This window comes from Balaenoptera musculus, chromosome 21 (genome assembly GCF_009873245.2).
Source record: "Balaenoptera musculus isolate JJ_BM4_2016_0621 chromosome 21, mBalMus1.pri.v3, whole genome shotgun sequence".
In the NCBI taxonomy this organism is placed as follows: Eukaryota; Metazoa; Chordata; class Mammalia; order Artiodactyla; family Balaenopteridae; genus Balaenoptera; species Balaenoptera musculus.
In genome coordinates, this window is record NC_045805.1 from 6962775 (window position 1) to 6986153 (window position 23379).

A 23379-nucleotide genomic window follows, 5' to 3' on the forward strand; every position below is an offset into this window, starting at 1 on the left:
TGTGCCTGTATGTTACTTAAAAATTTTCAAGATAAAAGAAATAAAGGAAAACATAAACTGAAGCATTAGATACTTAATCTAAAGCAAACTCCTTCAAAAGAGGGGCCCAATTAATTTTTTAAAAAAAAGAAAGAAAAATCCCGAATATATGAAAAATTACAAAGGAACAACAGGATTTTAAACCTGGAGAATACTACATACCCAATATACTCTTTAAAAATCTTAACAAAGCATAAGATTTTCTGGAAGAAAATATCAACAAAGCCTACACTGATAGAGGTAAAAAAAAATTATAATCTAAATTCACTAAAATATTCTGTAAAGGAAAAAAAAACCCCTTTCCACACTGTATTCACCTACTTCACAATTTCCATCGTACGAAGTGTCACTTACAGGTGGGGAAAAGACCCTCCCGTTTCGCCTGCATCGCCTGCAGTCTCTTCCCCGCTGCACTGTGGTGGCCACCGCAGATTCTAACTGGGGGACTGTACACCAGGGAGCCATTAGGTTCGAACAAGAGAACAGGAGCATCATTACCTGAAAAGAAACAAAAGCCCAGTTTTAATCTCAAAAACATGCCTTCCTCCTTCAGCAATATGATTCCTCTTAAGGACACCCCCTGTCCCCTACTCCATGGGTTCCTCTTCCCTTTTGACAGACACACACACAGCCCCGCACGTGAACTCGGCGGCAGGAAGGGGGTCAGAGGATCCTTGAGCCATGAAATAAGGGGCTCAGTGGTGGGGTGAACAGTGGTGTGCTTCCTGGAATCCACACCTTGCAGGTAATGAAAGAACTTTAGGACCCTGACCAGCTGTCCGGCCCCGCTTAAAAAACAGACCACAACAAATCATTCAGTAGCCTCTCCTTTGCAACTCTTAGGCCTGCACAACTTTTACTGCACTTCTGGCAATATGCAGACATACGTTAGTTGAATCTTTAATACCTTATAGTTGTAGTTTTTAAGAGACAATTCAGACATAAATTTGGTCTAAAAAGAGAACTTTTTAAAATCTATCATTACCATTTTGCTGAATTATTTTCAAATACACTATCGCTGGTGCAGGAAAGATGGCCAAATGGCAGAGGTATGAAGGCTGACAGCAGAGAGGGGCAGAGCTGAGGTGAGGCTGCAGGGCAGGCAGATCAGAGAGGACGTGGGCGGCTGTAGGACACGTGAAGTACAGGATTTTACCCTAAGTGTCTTTTCCTTAGGACGACACTGAGGACCGTTAAAGCCCGGGCGGGGTGCCCACGTGAGCTCGGATGTACACCCTTCTGACTGAAGCAGGGAGATAGAGGCTAAGGACACAGCGGCGGGAAGGCCAGCCAAGGCGCTGCCGGACGCCCGCATGGGGTGCTGCAGGCTTGGGCAAAGAGGGCGGAGGAGGAGTTGGGAGACCACTTCAGAGCAGGTCTGGGGTCCAGGCGGGTGACAGGCATCAGGGCGGACAGATGCCAAGGAGACCTCCATGTCTGTCTGGGGCAGCAGACCAGACTGTCACGCGGGATTTGTCGGGGAGGCACCAGCGCGGCACCGAGAGACTCGATTCATCAGGCAGCGGGATGCCCGAGCGCAAGGGCAAAGGGTTCAGCCAATGTTCTGGAGAGGCATTGGGCAGCACCACGCAGGCTAAGGGTTCTGCTCAGTTCTGCTGCTTCAGAAGTACAGACACAAGCACCAGGGACTGACCTACACTTCTCAGCTTACCCAGAGTGGTCTTCTGCTGTTGCAGCTCTTTAGCCATTTTCTCAAACTTCTTTTGCAGTCTTTTATCATTTTCTGGTGTTTTAGGAATAAAATCTTTGGGCTGCATACACTTGCGCTGTACAAAAAGGACATAAAAAAAATAATACTGTATTGTGATTGTGTAAGACAGGAAAAGAACCCTTCCATACACATTCCTGATATCTTTTGTAACATCCATGATACAACCCACTTAAAGAGATATTTCTTCACTATATGTGAATTTGTAATGTTTATTCTTCCTATAACTCTAAGAATATGGACAGAATTTTCAGACTGAATAAAGAGCTACACACTAAGTGGCTATGTTTTCTGAGGCATTATCAGGACCCCAGCACTCTTAGTTTCCATGAAGATTCTTAAACGAAATTAGTCTCCTTTTCCTTATTTTTTGCTACTTTTACATCTATCTCCCCCCCCTCAAAAAGTCATGACACAGTAACAAAACCCAAAAGTAATTATTTTTTTTTTTTTTTAAAGAAATGCTTTCCTTTTTTTTTTTTTTTTTATAAACAGTTTCACTTAATTTTTATTTATTTATTTATGGCTGTGTTGGGTCTTTGTTTCTGTGCGAGGGCTTTCTCCAGTTGTGGCAAGTGGGGGCCACTCTTCATCGCGGTGCGCGGGCCTCTCACTATCGCAGCCTCTCTTGTTGCGGAACACAGGCTTCAGACGCACAGGCTCAGTAGTTGTGGCTCACGGGCCCAGTTGCTCTGCAGCATGTGGGATCCTCCCAGACCAGGGCTCGAACCCGTGTCCCCTGCATTGGCAGGCAGATTCTTAACCACTGCACCACCAGGGAAGCCCAAAAGTAATTATTTTATAACTACCAAAGAAGAGAACCATTATTTAATCTTGTCTTACTGTCTTTACATCACAGCAACTCCATTCAGCCAGTAAAAAACAAAACCTGTGACCACATGTCCAAAGTGTAGGGAATGAGGAAACCTCGGACACGTGACGTCTGGGTCACCGTCTCACCCTACCGTTCTCACATCTCCTAGCACTTTTTACACCCCAGGCCCCCAGGTCCCCTGCGGAAGAGCCCATTCGGGCAGGTCGCCACCGTAAATACAAAAGCTGAGCTTGACACCGATTTCACCTACGGTTACTCCTACACCCGAGGGTCTCTGAAGGACGCTAGGGAAGCGTGTCTTCTGTCCAGGCCTCTTTAGGCGTCCAGCCCAAGTGTGCTCACGTGCGTCCCAGTCTAAATGAAGGACTTCTTAGCCAGTCAAGGCTGCTGCTACACTGTGCTCTTGTTCAGCACCCTGCTCTATCTGTTAGTAACGCACTCGTTCATCATTTAACAAAAATGTTATTGTGTGTCAGTCACTGGTCTGGAAACAAAGAAAGATCCTTGCATCAGTGAGCTTATACTCTATGAAGGAGTGACAGAAAATACACATAACAAATAAGTAAACTACATCGTATGTGTGTCAGGAGGATTAGTTCCAGCAGGCCTGGAGCTGGCCTGAACTGTTTTTGCCAAAGTACCTGGACAGCATGCAAGGCACTAATTAACAGCGTTGCTTTGTAACTATGGGCCCCTGGCGCTCGGGGCGTTTGTACTCCCAAAGCTCGTCAACACTGCCCATCACCAGTGGGAGGGCCCCGTCGCTGGCAGAGGTAACGCAGTTAGAACAGGGGCAGGTGACCAGCAGGCGCTCTGTGGGCTCGGAAGCACCGCCACGCGGGGTTCTGGGGTCTTCGCGAGAGCCCGGCTGCCCGCACTTCTGCAGTATGTTAGCAAGGGCCGAGTACTATAACAAGGAAAAAGCAGGCCGGGGGCTCAGGACGGCTGGCGTGGTGGGAAGGACCTACCACTGTAGACAGGGGAGTGAGCCGGTGCTTAGTGAGAAAGGACCAGCAGTACAAAGCCCTGTGGAAGTCAGAGAACCGTCTGTGGATGGATGGGGGGAAGTGTGTTCCAGACAGAGGGACAGACAATGCAATGGCTCTAAAACACAGACAAACGTGGTATGTTTGAAGAACAGCAAGCAAGAGGGTCAGGCTGGCAGCAGAGTGAGGGGAGCGAAGCAGAGACCCTCCCCAAAGACCAAAAGAATAAGGTCTGGAGTCAGGTTTAACCTGCAACTGCATTTGGAGAAAGGAAGGAAAGGGAATGCTTGTAGGGACTAATAAAACCTTAAGTGGTAAAGGGTATGAGCAGACATTATTAATGCTTCAGATTAGGAAAAATTTAAAAGATGAATAATATCCAGCAGTGGTCAGTCAGTGTTAAGAAAAAGTACCCTTGTCCACTGTTGGTGGAACTCTAAGTCCCTTTCTAGATATTCCGCTTACAGAAATAAACTCAAATACATCACACAGACAACATACTTAGTAAAACTCGTCAATGATCTAAGGGTGCATGAATCCAAGACACATTCACGCTGTTTAACACAAAGCAGAAGGAAGTGGAGCCGCGTACACACACTGATGAAAACACACGGTTAAGTGAAGGAGAAAAAGCAACCCACCAAACAGTACACGTAACGTAGTAGAACCTCGTTCACTCAAAGCACATGTACTGAAGACCACCTGATCAGCAAGGACCCAAGTCAAACTGAAAACTGCTTATTTTGAGGGAAGGGAAATTAGGAGCGATAGGCCTGATCTGTGTTCACTCCACGTATTACCAGCTGCTGCTGGTCTATCAGAGTCATGAGACGCTCCATTTCACTACCGTCCGACACAATCTGGACGGAGACAAGTGAGTTTCCATCACTGCACGGGTGCGTTCCAGCTTGTCTGAGATGAAATGTGATGGAGACACAGGATTTACTATTTCAGAAAACTTGGAGACATCCACGGGAATGTCTTCCCTAATCGACAGCTCTCCTCTGCCTCACTCAGTGTGGAGAAAGTCTGTAAATCTTCTCTCCAACAGGGATTCTCACGTGACAACAAAGTGACAGATGTGTCACAGTGAACAGTTTACCCTCAGATACAGAAATCAATTAAAACTTTCAAATAATAAAAAACCAAAAGGGTTGTGGTTCAAATGTGAACCAGACCTCAAAGGAAAGCAGCATCTTTATATCTGCACAGATTTTCTGTAATAAATAACTGTGCACACTTGGCTATTTCTGCCTCAGACTTTTGAGATTTTCCAGCCAAACAGATCAAATGTATTTTACTACAGACGTTAACAACCTGAATCCTGAAGTAGTTACCAGAGCACCTGAAAGGATGCTGGTTTCTTGGCAACTTTTAGTTCTCCTTTGGACAAACAGTCTCTTCCATTTATCACAAACTACATCAAAGCATTCATGGGATAAAGTAAGCTCTATAACTCATTAAAAAATGCTGTGTGAGAAGAATAATACCATCAATAGCAATATTCAGACAACTCTTGAACATACTTCTAAAAGTTTTATTTTCTAGGAAGAAAAAAATGAATAAATTGATGATTGCCAGAGTCCACATTGAAGTCCCGTACTTACTTTTTTTTTCATTAGGCTTGGTAGGTGTTCACTGGGATTAGCTGCAGGGAACAGCGATTCATCAATGTGCACTCCAGCTGTCCTGCATCTGTGTGATCAAAACAAACGGTAATGGGCATGTTCCTATTAGAGTCACACAACATTAAATCTGCACACGTGTCAGTTAGCAATGAAAGAAATCCCTACACAGGTCATTCTAACAGACATGTCCTTTAAAATAAGTACATTTATTACCAAACACAAAAGGCAATAAAAATTCAATTTTCCAAAACCTTCTCTATTTGGTGTTTTTGAGTGTAAGAGCAGAAGAGAAGTGAGAGGCAGGTACAGGAAGTACAATTTTTATGCAATAATGTGAGACATGAAACACTCCAAAATGGTCACTGTGTGGCACTCATGAAGCACACGCTATTCAAGGCACAACTTAAGAGTAAACAGGCCATAAAATGAATAATCTAGAGCTAGAAGGGTCCTAAAGAAATTGAGGCCAGAAAGCTTATCTAACCTCCAAAACCAAGTTCTCCTTCCTGTGTGTTTCTGTCAAGGCACCACCATCACCTGGAGACCTAGCTCTGCGGTCCCAGCGACCCTGAGCTGTACCTCCTGCTTCCACAGCCCGTCTGTCCTCACATCTGCCATTTCCCCTCCCGCATCGCCCTTCACCTCCCTACCTGCCTTGGGAATCCCTCGACCATTACCCACTTCTAAGCACTCAGCTGCTCAAATCTAAACAATTACAATGATTTTCTAAATGATCTCCTTCCCTACGGTTTCTCCTCTTCTGAGTCATTCATATAATACTGAAACATTCATCTTAAAACATTTTATTCATCTCTCCATAACCCGGATCAATCACTCCCATGTTTACAAAATCATGTCACCAATCTAAGTCTTTTTAAAATAAGGCCCCTAACCCCGTCTCCAACTATATTTCATAAGACTATTACTGTTCAACATTTAGTACACAAATAATAGCTGAAAATATAATAAAATACAGTGCAATAAAAAGAGAATGAGGCAAATCTATCCCTAATGATATAGAAAGGTCTCTTAAAATAAGAATGAAATGTGCATGTGTATGGTATTGTACAGTGAAGTATTTCTCACTTTAAGAAAAGTCTGGAAGATGACACACCAAAATGTCAACAGCACTCAACAGCTGTGAATCTCAAAGTGTGAACACAGAAGACGCCTGACGCGAGGTCAAAGCTACTGCTATCATGATAAGCATACACCCCCGCCTGCTCCACTCCTCACCCTCAAGAGCACACGGTGGAGCTGAAGCTGCATGACGTGGGTCACCCCCACGCGCCAGATGCAGAAGCGGATGTTAGAAGATGTTAGAATGCAACTGTCTTCTATTAAGCCAGACGTGAAAGAAATTGTCAAAAATGTAAAAAAAAAAGAAGGCAGCACAATTATCGGGACAAGAGAAGAGCCGCAAGGTGGAGCACAAGCCAGACGGCGCAGGTGACAGGACAGGGTCACGAAAGGCTGCAGGTCAGAGGCCACCACCAGGCTGAATCGGATGAGGACGCAGACGTGGGAGGACGCAGGTCTTCTGTCTGGAGGAGGAGCAGAGACGAAAGCACAGCGAAGTGAAGAGGGTGATAATTTCGGGAAAACATCCAGCACTCGGTGTGAGTGAAGTGAATGAGCAGGAGTCAGGAGACAGTGGCAAAGATGACACCCTCGTCCTGAGGGCTCCCGGGCCCGAGAAGGTGTCAGGGGCCCTGGACAGGTGCCTCTGAGGGACGAGTTCCAGGACAGGGACACCAAGACCAGCCAGGGCTAGTGGGGTAGGAGACGCCAAAGATTTCAGCAACGCTGTGGGGCTGGGCTGGGGACCCATAACTGAGCAACACTTCGCAATAAAAACAGCGCACGCCTGACCTCTGGTTAGATCTGATGGGCTGAGCACATGTCTCTCTCCTCCCTCCGCCAAACCCCAATCAAATGACAGTAAAGGAAAACAAAAGGACACAAACCAACAGAAGTAAAGAGTAGGTAAGAGAGAATCTGGGGGATTGAGAAACTAACAGGAAACCCCAGCCTTGCAGCTGGGGGTGGTGGGTCGACCAGAAGGGTCCGGATTCCTCTCCTCGCACCTCAAGGGAGGCCAGGGTGGGTCTGAAGAGCAGCAGCTCTACTCCTAACCGCTGCACCCCACTCGCTCCTCCAGCGGAGCAGAGGTGATGGGTTCTGTTCTCAGATGCCGCGGACCGAAGACACACTGGACTAAGGATACCAGGCCCAGCTCCGGCAGGACAAAGATGTGCAGGAAACGAAATGTATTTGTGGTGCATTTTCAGATTCAGCTAAAACCACTTTCACAGTCATAATAATGTCAATAAAACTACTGATTTAATTGATCGCGTACACTGGAATAATGAGAGGATTAAGAATCACGGGGAGGGGGGTGTGGAGAGTATATGCACGCGGTAAATGCATGTACATGGGGACATCGGGGTGTGTCCCCCAAAGGCAGCTAGTTGGAAAGCTAAAGTCTCACCTCCACACCAAAAAGTCATTAGACAACATCAAAAACGAACATCAAGGCAGCGGTGGAGCCACAGTAATGAGGAATCCGGAGGTAAGTCAGAGCTCTAGAAAGAGCTGCAGGAGTGGAAAGGAGACACCTCCGGAGAACAGGAACTGGGACAAAAAGGGGCTAGTGTTTTCGCTGTGAGCCTTGTAAGACGAGCTGATTCTCCTCTCTGCGGTGTGTGTGGGACCCAGCTCTCCCTTCCTAACAGGACAGCAATGGGAAACTAAGCACCCTGATTCAAAGGGTTCTGGCTTACACAACAGGCAGGAAAACGGCACCACGGACCAAGACAGAAGATGGAGTTTAGAAGCGGTTAGGAATGAGTTCAGTTCTGGACGTATTTAAACCCCGATGACTCATCCAAGCAAATCCATCTAGCAGGCAACCCCTTACGTAGCTCTGACGCTTAGGGGATGTACTAGGATAAAGACAGATGTGGGTAAAATTCTAATCCCTCACCCAGGTCCTGAAGGAGCAGGTCTCTGTCCCAAAGCTTCCTTCTCTCACTAGACTCCAGCCACTGACCCTCCGGCATTGTCCTGCCTCGGGCCGGACCTTCTGCCCCCAGGACACGGTCCCCCAGTTCAGGGAAAGACTGGCTCCTTTGCTGTCTTTTTTGCCTCAGCTCAAAGCTTCCCACCGACTCCAAGAGCCCCCTGGCCCCCCCAAAAGCGCTCTGCCCAAGCAGGGCAACCCACTCCAGGGGGCCTCCTGTGCCCTCCAGGGCCTTTACAAAACCTTTCTTGCACTTACGAAACTTGTCTTCCTCATTAAAAGTATGTTCCCGGGAGGCAGTAAATATGCCTGTCTAGTTAGAGCTGTAACCCCAATGTCTGGCAGAGAGTAAGCACTCAAAAATATTTTCTGAATAATGAGTAGTTTGTAGAAAGACAAACACTGTTGAGCTCTTTATCTTACACCATACGTGTACATACACACCAAAAAGAAAAAGAAAAAAAAAAAAGAAGCTCAAAACAGATCATAGAACTAAACGCAAAAGCTAAACCTAAAGCTCCTAAAAGAAAATGCACGAAAAAATTCATGCTTCTGAAGCAGGCAAAGATATTCAGACAGGATGTTAAAACATAAAGCACAAAAGAAGAAAATGAAAAACTGGACTTTAACAAAACAAAAAATTTGTATAGTTTGAAAGACACAATAAAGAAAACAAAAGTCTCAGACTGAGAGAAAATAATTACAATATGTGAATCTGACCAAAGAAATTAGTATGTACAACATACAAAAATCACATACAACTCAATATTATGAAGACAAAAACCCAATTTAAAACAAAAATGGGGCTTCCCTGGTGGCGCAGTGGTTAAGAATCTGCCTGCCAATGCAGGGGACACGGGTTCGAGCCCTGGTCTGGGAAGAGCCCACATGCCACAGAGCAACTAGGCCCGTGAGCCACAACTACTGAGCCTGCGCGTCTGGAGCCTGTGCTCCGCAACAAGAGAGGCCGCGACAGTGAGAGGCCCACGCACCGCGATGAAGAATGGCCCCAGCTCGCCGCAACTGGAGAAAGCCCTCGCACAGAAACGAAGACCCAACACAGCCAAAAATAAATAAATTAATTAAAAAAAAAATACTTTAAAAAAAAAAATGGGCAAAAGATTTAAACCAAAGACAATACACAAAGATTCACTACGCACATTATCTTATGTTCAGCACTCGACATCAGGAAAATATAATTAAAACCAGATGAGATCCTCACATTTATGGTTAACTGATTTTTGACAAGAGGGTCAAGACAAGTCGCTGGGGAAAGAACAACGTAAATCTTTTCAACAAATGGGGCTGGGACAACTGTGGGACAACCACATGAGAAAGAAGACATGAGACCCCGACCTCACACCGTACACAAAACTAACTCAAGATGGACAAAACCCTCAATATAAGAGCCGAAACTATACAATTCTTAGAAAAGAGATAGTAAATCTTTGTGATCTTGGATCTGGTAATAGCTTCTTAAATGACACCAAAGCACAAGAAACAAACAAAAATAAATAAACTGGACTTCATCAAAATTAAAATCTTATTGCGTCAAAGGAAACTGTAAAGGAAGTGTAAAGACAACCTACAGAATGGAAGAAAATATCTGCATATCGTATACAATATGGATAAATGTGAGACAGCCATACAACGGAATACTATTTGATCATAAGCAATGAAATTCTGACACAGGCTACAGTATGGATGGATCTTGAAAACATCAGGTCATGAGAAAGAAGCCAGGCCCAAAGATCACATACTGTATGATTCTGTTTACATGAAACATCCAGAACAGGCAAATCCACGGGGACAGAAAGTAGACCAGTGGCTACCTTGGGCTGGGCGGCATAGAGGGATCAGCAGTGCAAAGGTTTTGTTCTGAGGTGATGAGAAAGCTTTCACCTGATCGTGGTCGTAGCTGCGCAGCTCTGTGAGTATGTTAAAAACCACTGAACTGTACACTGGCTGAATTTTATCCCAAAAAACCGCTACCAAAAAAAACCACAACACATGAATACCACCACACAGCCACTAGAAAAGCTAAAATTAAAGACTGACAAACTCCAAGTGCTGGTGAAGACTCGTGCCCTGATGGTAGGAACGTAAAGTGACACAACCGCCTTGGAAAACAGTCTGGGTAATGACCCAGGAGCAGGAAGATATACAAGGTCACACACATGACTGTTCATGGAACTTCACTGGTAACAATCAAAAATTGAAAACTACCCAAACGTCCATTAACAGGTGAATGGGTAAACAAACTGGTATAGCCATGCACGAGAATACTATTCTGCTAGAAAAGACATGAAATTATCGATGGGGGGATGATGGATAAATCATGGATAAATCTCAACATGGATAAATCTCAAAAACATCACGTTAAACAAAAGAAGCCAGGCACAACATAATACACAGCGGATGACTGCATTTATACGAGATGCTGGAACAGGCAAAGCTAATCAATACTGACAGAAACCAGGTGAGCGGGGAGTGTGGGCGGGGAAGCTGACTAAAAAGGGACACAAAGGAACCCCTGGGGTGATGAAAATGCTCTGTGTTTTGACTGTGATGGTGGTAACATGGGTATGTACCTTTGTCAAAGTTCAGTGAACTATATACCTAAAATGGAAATATTTCATCTTATGAAAATCATTTTTATAAAGTTGATTTTTAAAAAACCAACTAATCACCGAAGCCTGTAGGAAGCCTACAGTTAAGAGCTGGGCAGAATTATGGATCTAATGAAAAAAGATGAGAAACGGGCAGCAAGGATGGAGAAGACCAGGAGAGAGAGGTTTCTTAAGGATGCCTCTTTTTTTAAAAAAAATCCTTTGATCACCAATTTTTACCTCAAGCAGTGTCTACCAGCTCCTCCCGCTCAGGAGAAATGTCACCCATTTCCCACTGTTATAAGCAACAAAATAGCCAAAAAGGGGTGGCCAGAAGCACCCGGATGGAAGACTCGGATGGGAAGACCTGGGATCATCCCATCATCACCAAGACGACGGGAAAGTTATAACCGGCAGCATCATGAGGCGCAGTCAGCTCCTGCAAAGCCTCACTCCAGCCTGGTGGGGAAGCAGTACCTTTCCCCCCACTGAACGACCGAGGAAACGGAGGCTCACACAAGACCATCTGCCCGAGTTTACAGAACCACCAGCCTCCTCTACTAGTCAGGAACCTGGAAAGGCTCGACCCATCGGGCTGGAGGTGCGCCCGACCCCAGGCTCCCGACCATCCGCCCCCCACGGGGTAGGATGGAGCCTGGCGTGGACACACTCCCTGAACCCACTCGGTTGAACGTCGGTCCTTCCACGATACAAACATAACGTGCGCCCACACGCGGAGGAGAATACTGAAGCCTCACCTCAAAAGCACGTTTATCAGGCACGCAATCAAAATCTACTGAATAAACAGAAAAAGCTCACCAGCTGCATTTCTGCTTTTCTTCAGAAATGTACAATGATGACATCATCCCCCCACCTAGTGGTTAAGAAGGGAAGAGTTTCAAGAGATGCCCCTAAAAGCAGGACGAGCCTTTCACCCGTTTTCCGGCTGCCATTCTCAGAGCCCTGGGCTCAGCCCAGCACGCGGGCCCTGCCCTGGGAAGTCCTGCCTGGGATCCGGGGCCGAGCGGCGGGACCGGCGGGACCGGCGGGACCTGCGGCACTGCCCGCCCCGCCTGCTCGGGCCCGGCCACCCCGAGCCCGGTCAGCCAGTCATTCCGCACAAGGGTCTCGATGCCCAGCAGAAGGGCTGCGCGCTCAGGGGAGACGAAGAACCGGGGCAACTTTGAGGAGGCGCCAGGCTCCAAGCACACAGTCCTGACAGAGCGTTCAGGTCTCGTCCCCACCCCTACCAGCGGCGCAGGGGAGAAGGCGAGGGGCCACAGAAGTTGGGGGGCAGCGCTGCGGGCAGAGCACCGACCGCCGACGGCGCAGGCGGGGAGCAGCCGGCCCGGTGGGCGCCACAGCCCGCGGCCTGGATCTGCGCTCCAGGCTGCTGGCTGGAAAGCGACCAGAGGAGAGGCAGGATTGGAGTCCAGAGGCCGTAAGGGGAGAAGAGGAGTTTCAGACCTGGGTTTGAGGGAGGGGCACTGGAGGGGAAACGCAGCAGCAGAGCACGGAGGAGCGCCGGCGGCGCCCAGGAGCTGGTGCCGTGTCCCTCGGGCGCCTGCGCGATGCGCACGCAGCAGCAGGTCGGCCCCAGGCCCGGCCCGGCCCGCTCTGCCCGCCCGGCCAGGTCCCCGTCCTCTCCCAGGAGCGGGCACGTCACTGTGCCCACCGCTGCTCACCGATCTTGGAACGAGAGCGTGTGCATGCCGGGGAGACACGGAGAGCTGGCGGCAGGAAACCTTCCCAGCCCCACCGCCGCTAGGCGCCTCCCGAGGGCTGCCTGGAGGCCTCGGTTCCCACAGGCCCTCTGCTCTCCACCCGCAGCCCCGACTCCGCCCAGGCCGCGCTGACCCCCGCGGCCCCTCCGCCAGGAGCCCCCGGACGCCCACCCCGGGGCCTTTGGATTTGCCGGTAAAAGGCCGACCACCTCCATCCTGAACCGTATCAGAGAACATGCTGGGGAAATAAAAACCTCTGGCACAAAGTAGGGACAATTTATGTGACTGGTGTGATGACCCGCCTTAATTTGTCAAATCCCAGTACACATGCCTTGGTCTATCACAAATACTGCTGTCAACAGTGAAATAAGGCTTTAAACCAAGTATCCTGGCCAGGGCTGCAGTGCAGACCCCCTGTAGAGTGGGGTGGGGATGACCGCCTTCTCCGCCTCCCAAGTGCTGCATCAAATGCTGCGCAGACCAAGGGGCACCCAGGACAGCAAAGCAAGCGTCTGGTGCTCAAGTGGCCTTTCCCCCGCATGTGCCAAACAGCAAAACCGCTTCGCAATGCCATGTCACGAGCTGGCAGGAAACGCATCTTTGGGCTGGAATGGCAGGTGTCCGTGGGAACTCACTGACTCGTTCATACACGGATGGCTGCAGAAACAAATGCGTGGCACGGATGCAGGTACGTATCACCAACTCTGCCCACAAGAAGGCGTGGGGCCAGCACCCCTCAGCAATGAGCATGCCCACCACCCAGGTTCTGGACTCAAGTACTATCTTTCCACTAAAAGGAACCAAGGCTCCTGGGAGAAAAGGCTGCATGCAGGGCCGGGAAAGAGAAAGTACAAGCTGAGCCTGGACTAAACTGTGCCAGAAGAGAAAAGAAGCGTTCAGGGAATGATGGAGAAATGATAAAATAATGACAATGACAAAAGTCAACTTGAACGGGCTACCACTGGCCAATGGAGGACAATTCAAACCTTAAAAGGAACAATGATAGTAACGGATTATAACCCACTGGATAAAGTACAGACACACACAGTGTGATGAGGGAGAGTTATTTACAGAGTGTGAAAGTCCCTCCGTCAAAAGCCACACTGACTAACTGCCAAGGGGGCACATTCACCCCAGTGGAGCGGCCTGGAAGGCACCACCATCACAGAGAGGGACCACCCATCACCAGTCCCAGGTCATCCCTGCAAGACGCAGAACTCGGATCATCTCACCAGGAAGCACCAGACAGTCCCCGACTCAGTCCCATTCGTAGCCTTCAACAGCATCACAGGCAGGAAAGCCAAAGACAGGCCGAGGAAGGGCTCCGGGGGAGAAAGACGGGGAGATGCAACAACCGGACACAACGTGGGTTTCTGGAGTGGAGTTGATGGCCGTCAAGTGTGTGACTGAACAGCCGGTGAGATCAGCGTGGACGGCCGCATTGTGGTTGTGCAAGGAAACATGCTTGTGTGTAGGAAGCACTAAAGGCAGGTGTGAGGGGCGGACTCTCAAACACGCAGGGATGTCACCTGAGAACTGTGTCCCCAGTTTTCTGTTTGTCTGTGACTGTTTAAAAAATGTAACTTCAACAACCTTCTCCAACTGAACTTAGAGGTGATGGTCAAGCTGACCTTCATTCCTTTCACCTTTATTTCTTCTTCATTCAATATGGAAATGTGTGTCCAAAGGAAACATCAGAATTTTATCAACTGCAGTTACAGTTGTCTGCTCTTAGAAAGAACACACCCAGAAATAACCCAACAAAACGGGATTCTAGTGACACCTAGTGACCTTATGTATTTCATGAAAGTTCACATCCTCAGTGGAAAACACGAGCAATGGTCTGCACAGGCAGTTAACGAAAGAAGAACGGATACATGACACAAAAAATAAAGGTCAGCTTGGCTGTTACCTCCAAGTTCTGTCAAAGGAAGTTCAAGCTCACTAAAAATCAAGGCAATGCAAATGAAATCAACTTTATCATTTCACCTACAAAGTAGGAAAGATTAAAAAGTCTGATAACTCACACTGCTAGAAAGAACGGAATTTGGCACATTCTTTCCAGAATGTAACTTGATAGCATCTATCAAAAGTTTAACTATGTAAGCCCTCTGAACCCAAAAGTCCATTTTTGGAATTTAAACCTATGGAAAGACTTATATCTCTGCAAGAAAGTAATGTACACAAAGGTTCAATGTTGCTCTATTTCTGATTGGAAAGAAAAAGAAGAAAGAAATGGAAAACTGCATACTCATTAATAGGAGATAGTTTACATAAATTACTGGGTATCTATTACAAAAGACCAATATATGTTTTAAAAAATAAGATACACCTCTATGTAAAAACATGCAAAAATGTTCTCTCTTATACTGTTAACTAAAAAAGCATATTTGCGTTCCATGAAAAAAAAACCCTACTTATTTACTTGGATGTATATATATAAATGTGAGTGTATACATGCACAATTACACATTTTTTATATGCTCAGTAAAAAAGAATCTGAAACTATATACTCCAAATTCTCAATGGTAGGTTTCCCCCAACTGAGGGGAGTGCTGGAAGATAAGGCATAAGGTAGATTAAGTAGGGATTTTTCACTTTAAAAATAGCACACATTTAAATATAAATATATTTAATTCAAAAGAAAGTTTGTTTTCAAGATAGCAGAAGGAAATCTAAAAATCAGTAATTAATTGTATGTAATAGTTAAAATCTGATTGCGTTACAACAAACAATAATAATAAGAAAAGAATTTGTATTAAAAATGTGATTAAATTAAAGAGACCTTAAGAGATTGCCTTCGGGTACAGTTACAGTTATTTTGTAGTTTCTATGAGCCCCTTGAGCTAAGCAGCAGCAGAGATGAGAAAGGGGGTAAAGAGGAAGGAAATTAGGGAACAGACCAGCAAAGGAGCAGGATAGCAGGAGAAAAACTGTTGGTGAGAGGTGCCATGTCAGGACTGGCTGGAGGCCTCACTTCAGGACAGGAGTGCCCAGCTGTCAGGTTACATGTTTGCCCAAGCTTCTCCATTAACTTCAAGCTTTCAGTAAAGGTCTATTTTTCTGTACCCACGTATCCATACAACCTTTTACTTGCAGCTCTGATATGTCCTCTGTTCATCAGTTGTTGGGACAAATACTTCCTGAGCACCTACTATGTGTTAGGTGCTTAGTGGAAACACAACTACAGAAGATGACAAACACGGAGGTTGTGCGTACAGTCTACATCATAATGGAAAGACCAAATGCATGATTTGGTAGGTAGATAGACACACAAATGAACAAATAAGTTATACCAGCACAAAAGAGAGTAACAAAGGGGGCTCTACTATAGATGGGAGAACAGAGAGAGCACTTCAGGGAAGGTGACCCTGAAATGGGACACACATGAAGGAGCTAAGTCCAAAACAGGGTGAAGCAGAAGGAGAAGGAAGCAGAGTCAAAATGGCTGAAATAAAAAGCAGGTAAAGGAGGATCAACATACATATAATTTAAGCCCTTGAAGAAGAAAAGCAAAGCAATGGAACAGAGTAATACTTAAATCATCCAAGAAAAATTTTCAGAAATAAAGACCTGAATCTCTTAAAAAGGCCAATCTAGAATTAGAATGATCAATTGGATCAATTAGAGACACAGTAAGAAAAGACCATTAAACTTTAAAAGAATAAAACCAAATCCTTACAGCCCCCAAGCAGAAAGAATAATTTACAAGGAGAAAAAAATTAGACTGGCACCAGATGCTTCAAAAAGAACATACTAAGTTCCACTGTGTTTACTCCCAACAAACCAAATCTCCCACAAATAAATACACTATAAACTATAAGCCACACATTCTGGAAATACCAAAAAAACCCTCCAACTACCAGAAGGCTTTGGAGGCTAGGGAAAAACAAAAACCAAAAAACAAAAACAAGCACATTTTGAAAGGAAGCAAAAAAAAAAAAAAAAATCTGGGGCTTTACCCTGAAGTAAAACATGACAATCTCTATGGCAGTGGTAGTGATGGGCAGCTGCTGTCTTGGCCAAAGGAACTGGAGATAAAGAGCCTGGGCAGCTAAGGCCACCAGGAAATGATGCAAGGATCCAGGAAGCAAAAAACCAGAGAAGGGGAACCTCAGATTCTGAGCATAAAAGTCCAAGTCCCTGGCTGACCCCGATCTCCATGTCCATGGGGCAAACAAATACGCCTGCAGCTAAGGCTTGAACTGAGCAAACCCAAGCAATGCAAGCACAGGCTGTAAAATGACAGACCCCAGTTTACAGCGAAACAATTCAACTGCTTGCTAAAACAAAATCGATACCCTTTGGCGTAATAGAAAAGAACCCAGAGTCTATATAACATTTACAATGCCCAAAATACAACCCGAAGTTGTTTTACGGAAGAGTCAGGAAAATGTGACACATGCTCAAGGAAAAAACAATCAACAGCCACCAGCCTCAAGATGCTGAAAGGACCAGACAAGGAACGGCTACAACTATCCTCCACCAGGGAATGGAAGGTACACTTGTAATGCAAGACAGGGAAAGCAAAGACAGGAAATCTCAGCTGAAAAACAAAACATACAAACACAAAAAAGAACCAAGTGGAAATGTTCGAACTGAAATACATTTAATTAATGGACTTAATGACAGAAGGGAATTGATGGAAAAAAGAGTCAATGAAATGGAAGAAAGATCAACTTGGAGAGAAAAAAGATGACTGAAAAATAATAAACAAAAACCAGGGCATTAGGGACAAATGGGAAAATTTCAAAAACTGTATCACCCAGGAGAGACCGGCAAACCATGGCCCGCAGGCCACCCGGCCCACCACAAGGTTTTGTAATAAAGTTTTACTGCAACACAGCCACACCCATTTGTTTGTTCTTCTCCAGGGCAGGGAGCAGCTGAATAAAGACCATGCAGCCCACAAAGCCTAAAATATTTACTATCTGCCCCTTTACAGAGAAACTTAGCCAATTCCTGATATGCAGCTAGAGTAGTACCAGAAAAATAGGCAGGAAAGATATCTGAAGAAACAACAGCCCAAACTAATCATGTTTTTAGGAAAAAAATGTATAACCTCATACGTTAAAAAACTCAGCAAAATCTTCACAGAATAAGTTAAAAAGCACCACACTTAGACACTGAAACTTCTGAAAACCAAAGATAAGGAGAAAAACTTGAAAGAAGCCAGAGAGAAAGGACACATTACTTACAACACAGAAATTATTTAAAAGACTACAGGCTTCTCATGAGATACCAGAGGACAGAAGACTCTGGGAAAACACCTTTAAGCAGTTGGGGGAAAAAAAAACCTGTCACCCTGCAATTCTATATCCATTGAGAATACTATTCACAAATGATGATGGAATAAGGACATTTTCAGATGGAGAAAACCATGGAAATCTACCGTCATCTGATTAAAAGAAATGCTAGACTGCCAGAACTGAAGGGAGAAATAAACAATTTAACAAAAACATTTGGAGACTTCAATACCCCAATTAGTAACGGATAGAAATGGGACTTCCCTGGTGGTGCAGTGGTTAAGAATCCGCCTGCCAATGCAGGGGACACGGGCTTGAGCCCTGGTCAGGGAAGATCCCAAAGGCGCGGAGCAACTAAGCCCGTGCGTCACAACTACTGAGCCTGCGCTCTAGAGCCCACGAGCCACAACTACTGAAGCCCACGTGCCTAGAGCCCGTGCTCCGCAACAAGAGAAGCCACCGCAATGAGAAGCCTGTGCACTGCAATGAAGAGTAGCCCCCGCTCGGCGCAACTAGAGAAAGCCCGCGCGCAGCAATGAAGACCCAAGGCAGCCAAAAATAAATAAATAAATTAAAAAAAAAAAAAAGAACTAAACAGATCAAGAAACAAACAAGAAACTTAGAAAACAGTATAAACCAACTAGATCTAACAGACATCTACATATGGAACATTCCATCCACAACAACAGAATGAATACACATTCTTCTCAAGTTGCACATACAACATTCTCCGGGCCAGATCAAATGTTAGGGCATAAAAACAAGTCTCAACTACTTAAAAAAAAAAAAAAACTGAAATAATATATGTTCTCTACCCATAACAGAATGAAATTAGATACCAAAAACAGAATGAACTTTGGAAGACTCACAAATATGTAGAAATTAAACAAGAAGTTACAAAATAACGAATGGGTCAAAGAAGAAATCACAAGAAAAAATGGTAAATACTTTGAAATAATTGAAAACAAAAATACAATATACCAAATTTCAAGAGATGCAGCTAGAGCAGTGCTTAGAAGGAAATTTATAACTATAAACACATATTAAAAAAGACTAAAGATTTCAAATGAATAATCTAATGTTCTGCCTAAAGAAATAAGAGCAAACTGAACCCAAAACAAGCAGAAAGAAGGAAATAATAATTATAGTGGAAATTAAAAAAGCACAGAAAAACAATGGAGGAACATCAACAAACCAAAAGTTGGTTCTTTGACAAGATCAATGAAATTGACAAGCCTTTATAGCTTAGACTGATCAAGACAAAAAGAGAAGTGATTACTAAAATCAAGAATGAATCACTACTGACCTTATCAAAATAAAAAGGATTATTACAGAATACTACAAACGAGTATATGCCAACAAATTAGACAACCTAGATGAAGTGAACAAATCCTAGAAAGACACAAACTACTCAAACTGACTCAAGAAATAGAAAATGTGAATAAACCTATAACAAGAGTTTGAATTAGTAATCAATAACCTTCCCACAAAAACAAGCCCAGGCCCTGATGGCTTCACTGAAGTTCTACCAAATGCTTGAAGAATTAACATCAATTCTTACAAACTTCAAAAGACAGAAGAACACATCCCAACTCATTCTATGGTGCCAATACTGCCTGACACCAAAACCAGAAAAAGTCATCACAAGTATTGACCAATATCCCTTATGAATACAGATGCAAAAATAAAAGTAAATAAAAGTACTAGCAAATTGATCCAGCAATTAAAAAAAAAAGAAGTATACAACATAACCAAGCAGGATTTATCCCAGGAATGCAAGATTGGTTCACCATATAAAATCAATCAATCTAATACACCACATTAATGGAATGAATGAAAAAAACCACATGAATATTTCAATAATTGCAGAAAAAGAATCTGACAAAATCCAACATCCTTTAATGATAAACAAACTGAAACAAACAAAAAAAACTAGGAAGAGAAGGAAACTTCCTCAACCTGACAAAGGGCATCTATAAAAAACAAAAAAATCCGAAGGTAACATCACACTTAATAGAGAAATACAGAAAGCTTTTCTCCGAAGACCGGGGGCAGGACAAGGATGGCTACTCTCACCACTCCTATTCAATGTCGCGCTGGAGATTATGGTCAGGGCAATTAGAAAAGAAAAGGAAATATAAGGCATCCAGACTGGAAAGGAAGAAGTAAAACCATCTCTAAACACAGATTACACAACACTGTATACAGAAAATCCCAAGGAAATCACAAAAACACTTTGAGCTAATAAACAAGTTCAGAAAACGTGCAGAATACAAGATCAACATACAAAAGTCAGTTACATTTCTATATTTTAACAACTAAACAATGAAACAATTCCATTTACAATAGCATCAAAAAGAAAAAAAAAATTATGAATAAATTTAACCTAAGAGGTATAAGGTTTGCACCCTGAAAACTACAAGGCATCACTGAAAGAAATTAGACGGCCAAAAAAATGAAAACACATCCAATGGCCATGGATTGCAAGATTAAATACTGTTAAGATGGCAACACCTACCTAATTAAAGACTCAATGCAATCTCTATCAAATATTAGTTGCCCTTTTCTTCCCCCTGAAGTTGAAGCTAATCCTAAAATTCATACAGAAATGCAAGGGAATTGGAAGAAGCAACCAATCTTGAAAAATCAAAATTGGAGGAGCCACACTTCCCAACTTCAAAACTTACTGTAAAGCTACAGGAATCCAGACTGTGGTGCTGGCATAAAGATACACACAGATCATGAAACAGAATTGAGAATCCAGATATAATCCCATGTATCTATGGTCAATTAATTTTCAACAAGGGTACCAAGACAACTGACTGGGGAAAGAACAGTCTATTCAACAAACAGTGCTGGGAAAACTGGACAACCACATGCAAAACAGTGAAGGTGAAGCCTTACCTCACACCATGTGCAAAAATTAACTCAAGTATAACTGCAGACCTAAATGTAAGGATAAAACTATTAAACTTAGAAGAAAGCATAGGTGTACATCTTTACATCCGGGGATTAGGCAATGATTTCTAAGATGTGACATTTAAAACACAAGCAACAAAAGAAAAAAATAGATACAATGGACTTAAGAAAAATTTAAAAACTTTTGTGCTTCAAAGGATATCAACAAGAAAGTGAAAAAATAACCCACAGAAAGGGAGAAAATGTTTGTAAATATTATATCTGATAAGGGTATTATATCCAGGATAAAGAGCTCTTACAACTCAACAAGAAAAATAACCCAATTTTTAAAAAATGGACAAAGTATTTGAATAGACATTTCTCCAGATAGACAAAAAGCCAGTAAAACCACGAGAAGCTGCTCAACATCACTGCTCATTAAGGAAATACAAATCAAAACTACAGTGAGATACCACTTCACATTCACGACAATGTCTATAAACATAAAAGAGGGATAAAAACCCTCATACGTTACTGGTGGGAATGTAAAATGATGCATCCAATCCAAAAAATAGTTTGGCAGTTCCTCAAAAAGCTAAGCAAGTAGTTTCCACGCGACTCATCAATTTCATTCCTAGGTGCATATATACCCAAGAGGATTGAAAATATATATTCATACAAAAACTTGTACACAAATGTTCAAGGCAGCATTACTCATAATAGCTAAAAAGTGCAAATAACCCAAAGGTCCACCTGCTGAAGATAAGCAAAACATGGTACATCCGTATAATTCAGCCACTCAAAGGAATAAAGTACTGACACAGGCTACAACACGAATGAACCTCTACAACATATGCCAAGTGAAAGAAGCCGAACATAAAAAGCCACATGTTGTACGATTACATTTACATGAAATGTCCAGAACAAGCAAATTCAGAGAGACAAAGCATAGATTAGTGGTTGCCAGGGGGTGGGGCTAAGGGAACAATGGGGAGTGACTGCTAATGGCTATGGAGCTTATTTTGGAGTGACACAAATGTTCTTGAATTAGGTAGCGGTAATTGCTACAAATCTTTGTGAATAGAATATATTAAAAACCACTGAACTATACACTCAAAGGGTGAGTTTTATGGTATGTGGACTTTATCTTAATTAAAAAAAAGAAGAAATGCTAAACATAATAATTCACACTGAAAGGAAATAAGACCAGAGGAAACTCAGATCCTCAGAAATGAAGAGCAAGAGTCAATATATGGATAAATACGAGACAATTTTTTCTCTTAGTTTACTTAAAATACAGACAACTGTTGAAAGCAAAATGACAACACTGCCCTGTGAGCTTATAATGCATATAGATGTAATATGACAACATATGACAACACTAACATAAAGGATGGCAGGGCGGAAGCAATGGACACAATTACCAGGTTTCTATATTTTACGTGAAGTGGTACAATATTAAGTCTAAGTAGACTCAGAAGTTAAGGATCTATTTTGTAATCCCTAAAGCAATCACTAAAAATAAAAAAAAAGAATGGAAAGAGTTTTAGTTTAAAAACTAACAGATCAAATAATCCAAAGTAGGGAAGGAAAAGGGAAGAAAGGAACAAATGTATTTCCTGCCTTTGCTCGAAAGGCCAAGAAGCAGTGATACTCCGTGGCCGCGAGCCCACCAGCACCACATCTTAGTCTCTGACACTATTCCCCACTCAAAGGAATCACGGTCTCTGCAGAAACGGCTGACGCCAAGGCTGGGGTAGAGCAGGTACAAGGTGTCAGACGGGACACGTCACAATGACACAAGAATCAGCTGAAGGGGCTCCCTCTATCCAAATCTGAACAATCTGAGCACCAAACAGACAGTAATGAATTACAAGCCCCTGAAAAATATAGGAACCTGGCAGTTGACACTAATCAGTTAATCAATCAGTGTGGGAGAAGAGAACACTCTTTACTATAGTACACAGCTGGGCACAGCCGGGGGAAACAGGAGGAAGTGCCGAACTTGGAAAATAGTTGTCTTGTGAGATTCAGAGTTAAGGTTGGTTCAGGCAAGAATCATCACCGACGCTACACCTGGAGGGTAGGGGGAGCAGAATGTCTGCATGATCTTCAGTTGCCTTCCCACAGGTAGCTTATCAGTCTCAAGGGAAACAACAGTCATTACACAGCAGAAAAAGCAGCAAACACCTTGCCAGGTGACCAAAATTAACATGCAGATGAACACTGCAGGTCTCTGGGTAGGCACACCTCATTCATGGAGACTTCTGGGTGGGAAACCGTAACCTGAGTCTAAACATGGGGCACAGGTCACATCCAAAATGAAGAACATCTCATTTTAAACAAAAGGGTGGAGAGTGAGGCTGGAGTTTTCAAAACTGCCCAGGCCATAGAAGATAAAGAAATGGAATCAATGGCCATGCCTTACTGTTAAAGTTTTTTAAATTAATAGCCTTTATTCTTTTAGAGCAGCTTTACACATCAACAGCCAAAGTCTATGCCTTACATGTTACATCACTGCTTTCATGTAAATTCACTCTAGTTTTCTAGAAAAGCAGCAGTATGACTCCTTTACATCTGGATTTCAGGGAACTCGATTTACATCATCTGAAACCCCACTACCTCTGACCTCAACCTCCTCCTAAGCTTTCTCTCGACCACTC

The 23379-nt window shown here is 43.9% G+C and overlaps 1 protein-coding gene across 8 annotated transcripts in view; it reads right to left on the reverse strand.

Moving 5' to 3' along the window:
* Positions 1–23379, reverse strand: part of MCPH1 (microcephalin 1) — a 299005-nt gene that overhangs the window by 270331 nt on the left and 5295 nt on the right. For 5 of the 8 annotated variants that reach the window (XM_036838451.1, XM_036838453.1, XM_036838454.1 and 2 more), the window contains exons 4-6: positions 5197–5284; positions 1712–1826; positions 394–537 (exon numbers count right to left, since the gene is read on the reverse strand). In XM_036838451.1, the coding sequence (XP_036694346.1) occupies positions 394–537; positions 1712–1826; positions 5197–5284 (347 nt within the window). Of the gene's footprint in view, positions 1–356; positions 538–1711; positions 1827–5192; positions 5285–23379 lie in introns of all 8 variants that reach the window. The other 3 variants (XM_036838457.1, XM_036838455.1, XM_036838456.1) reach the window with 2 other exon arrangements.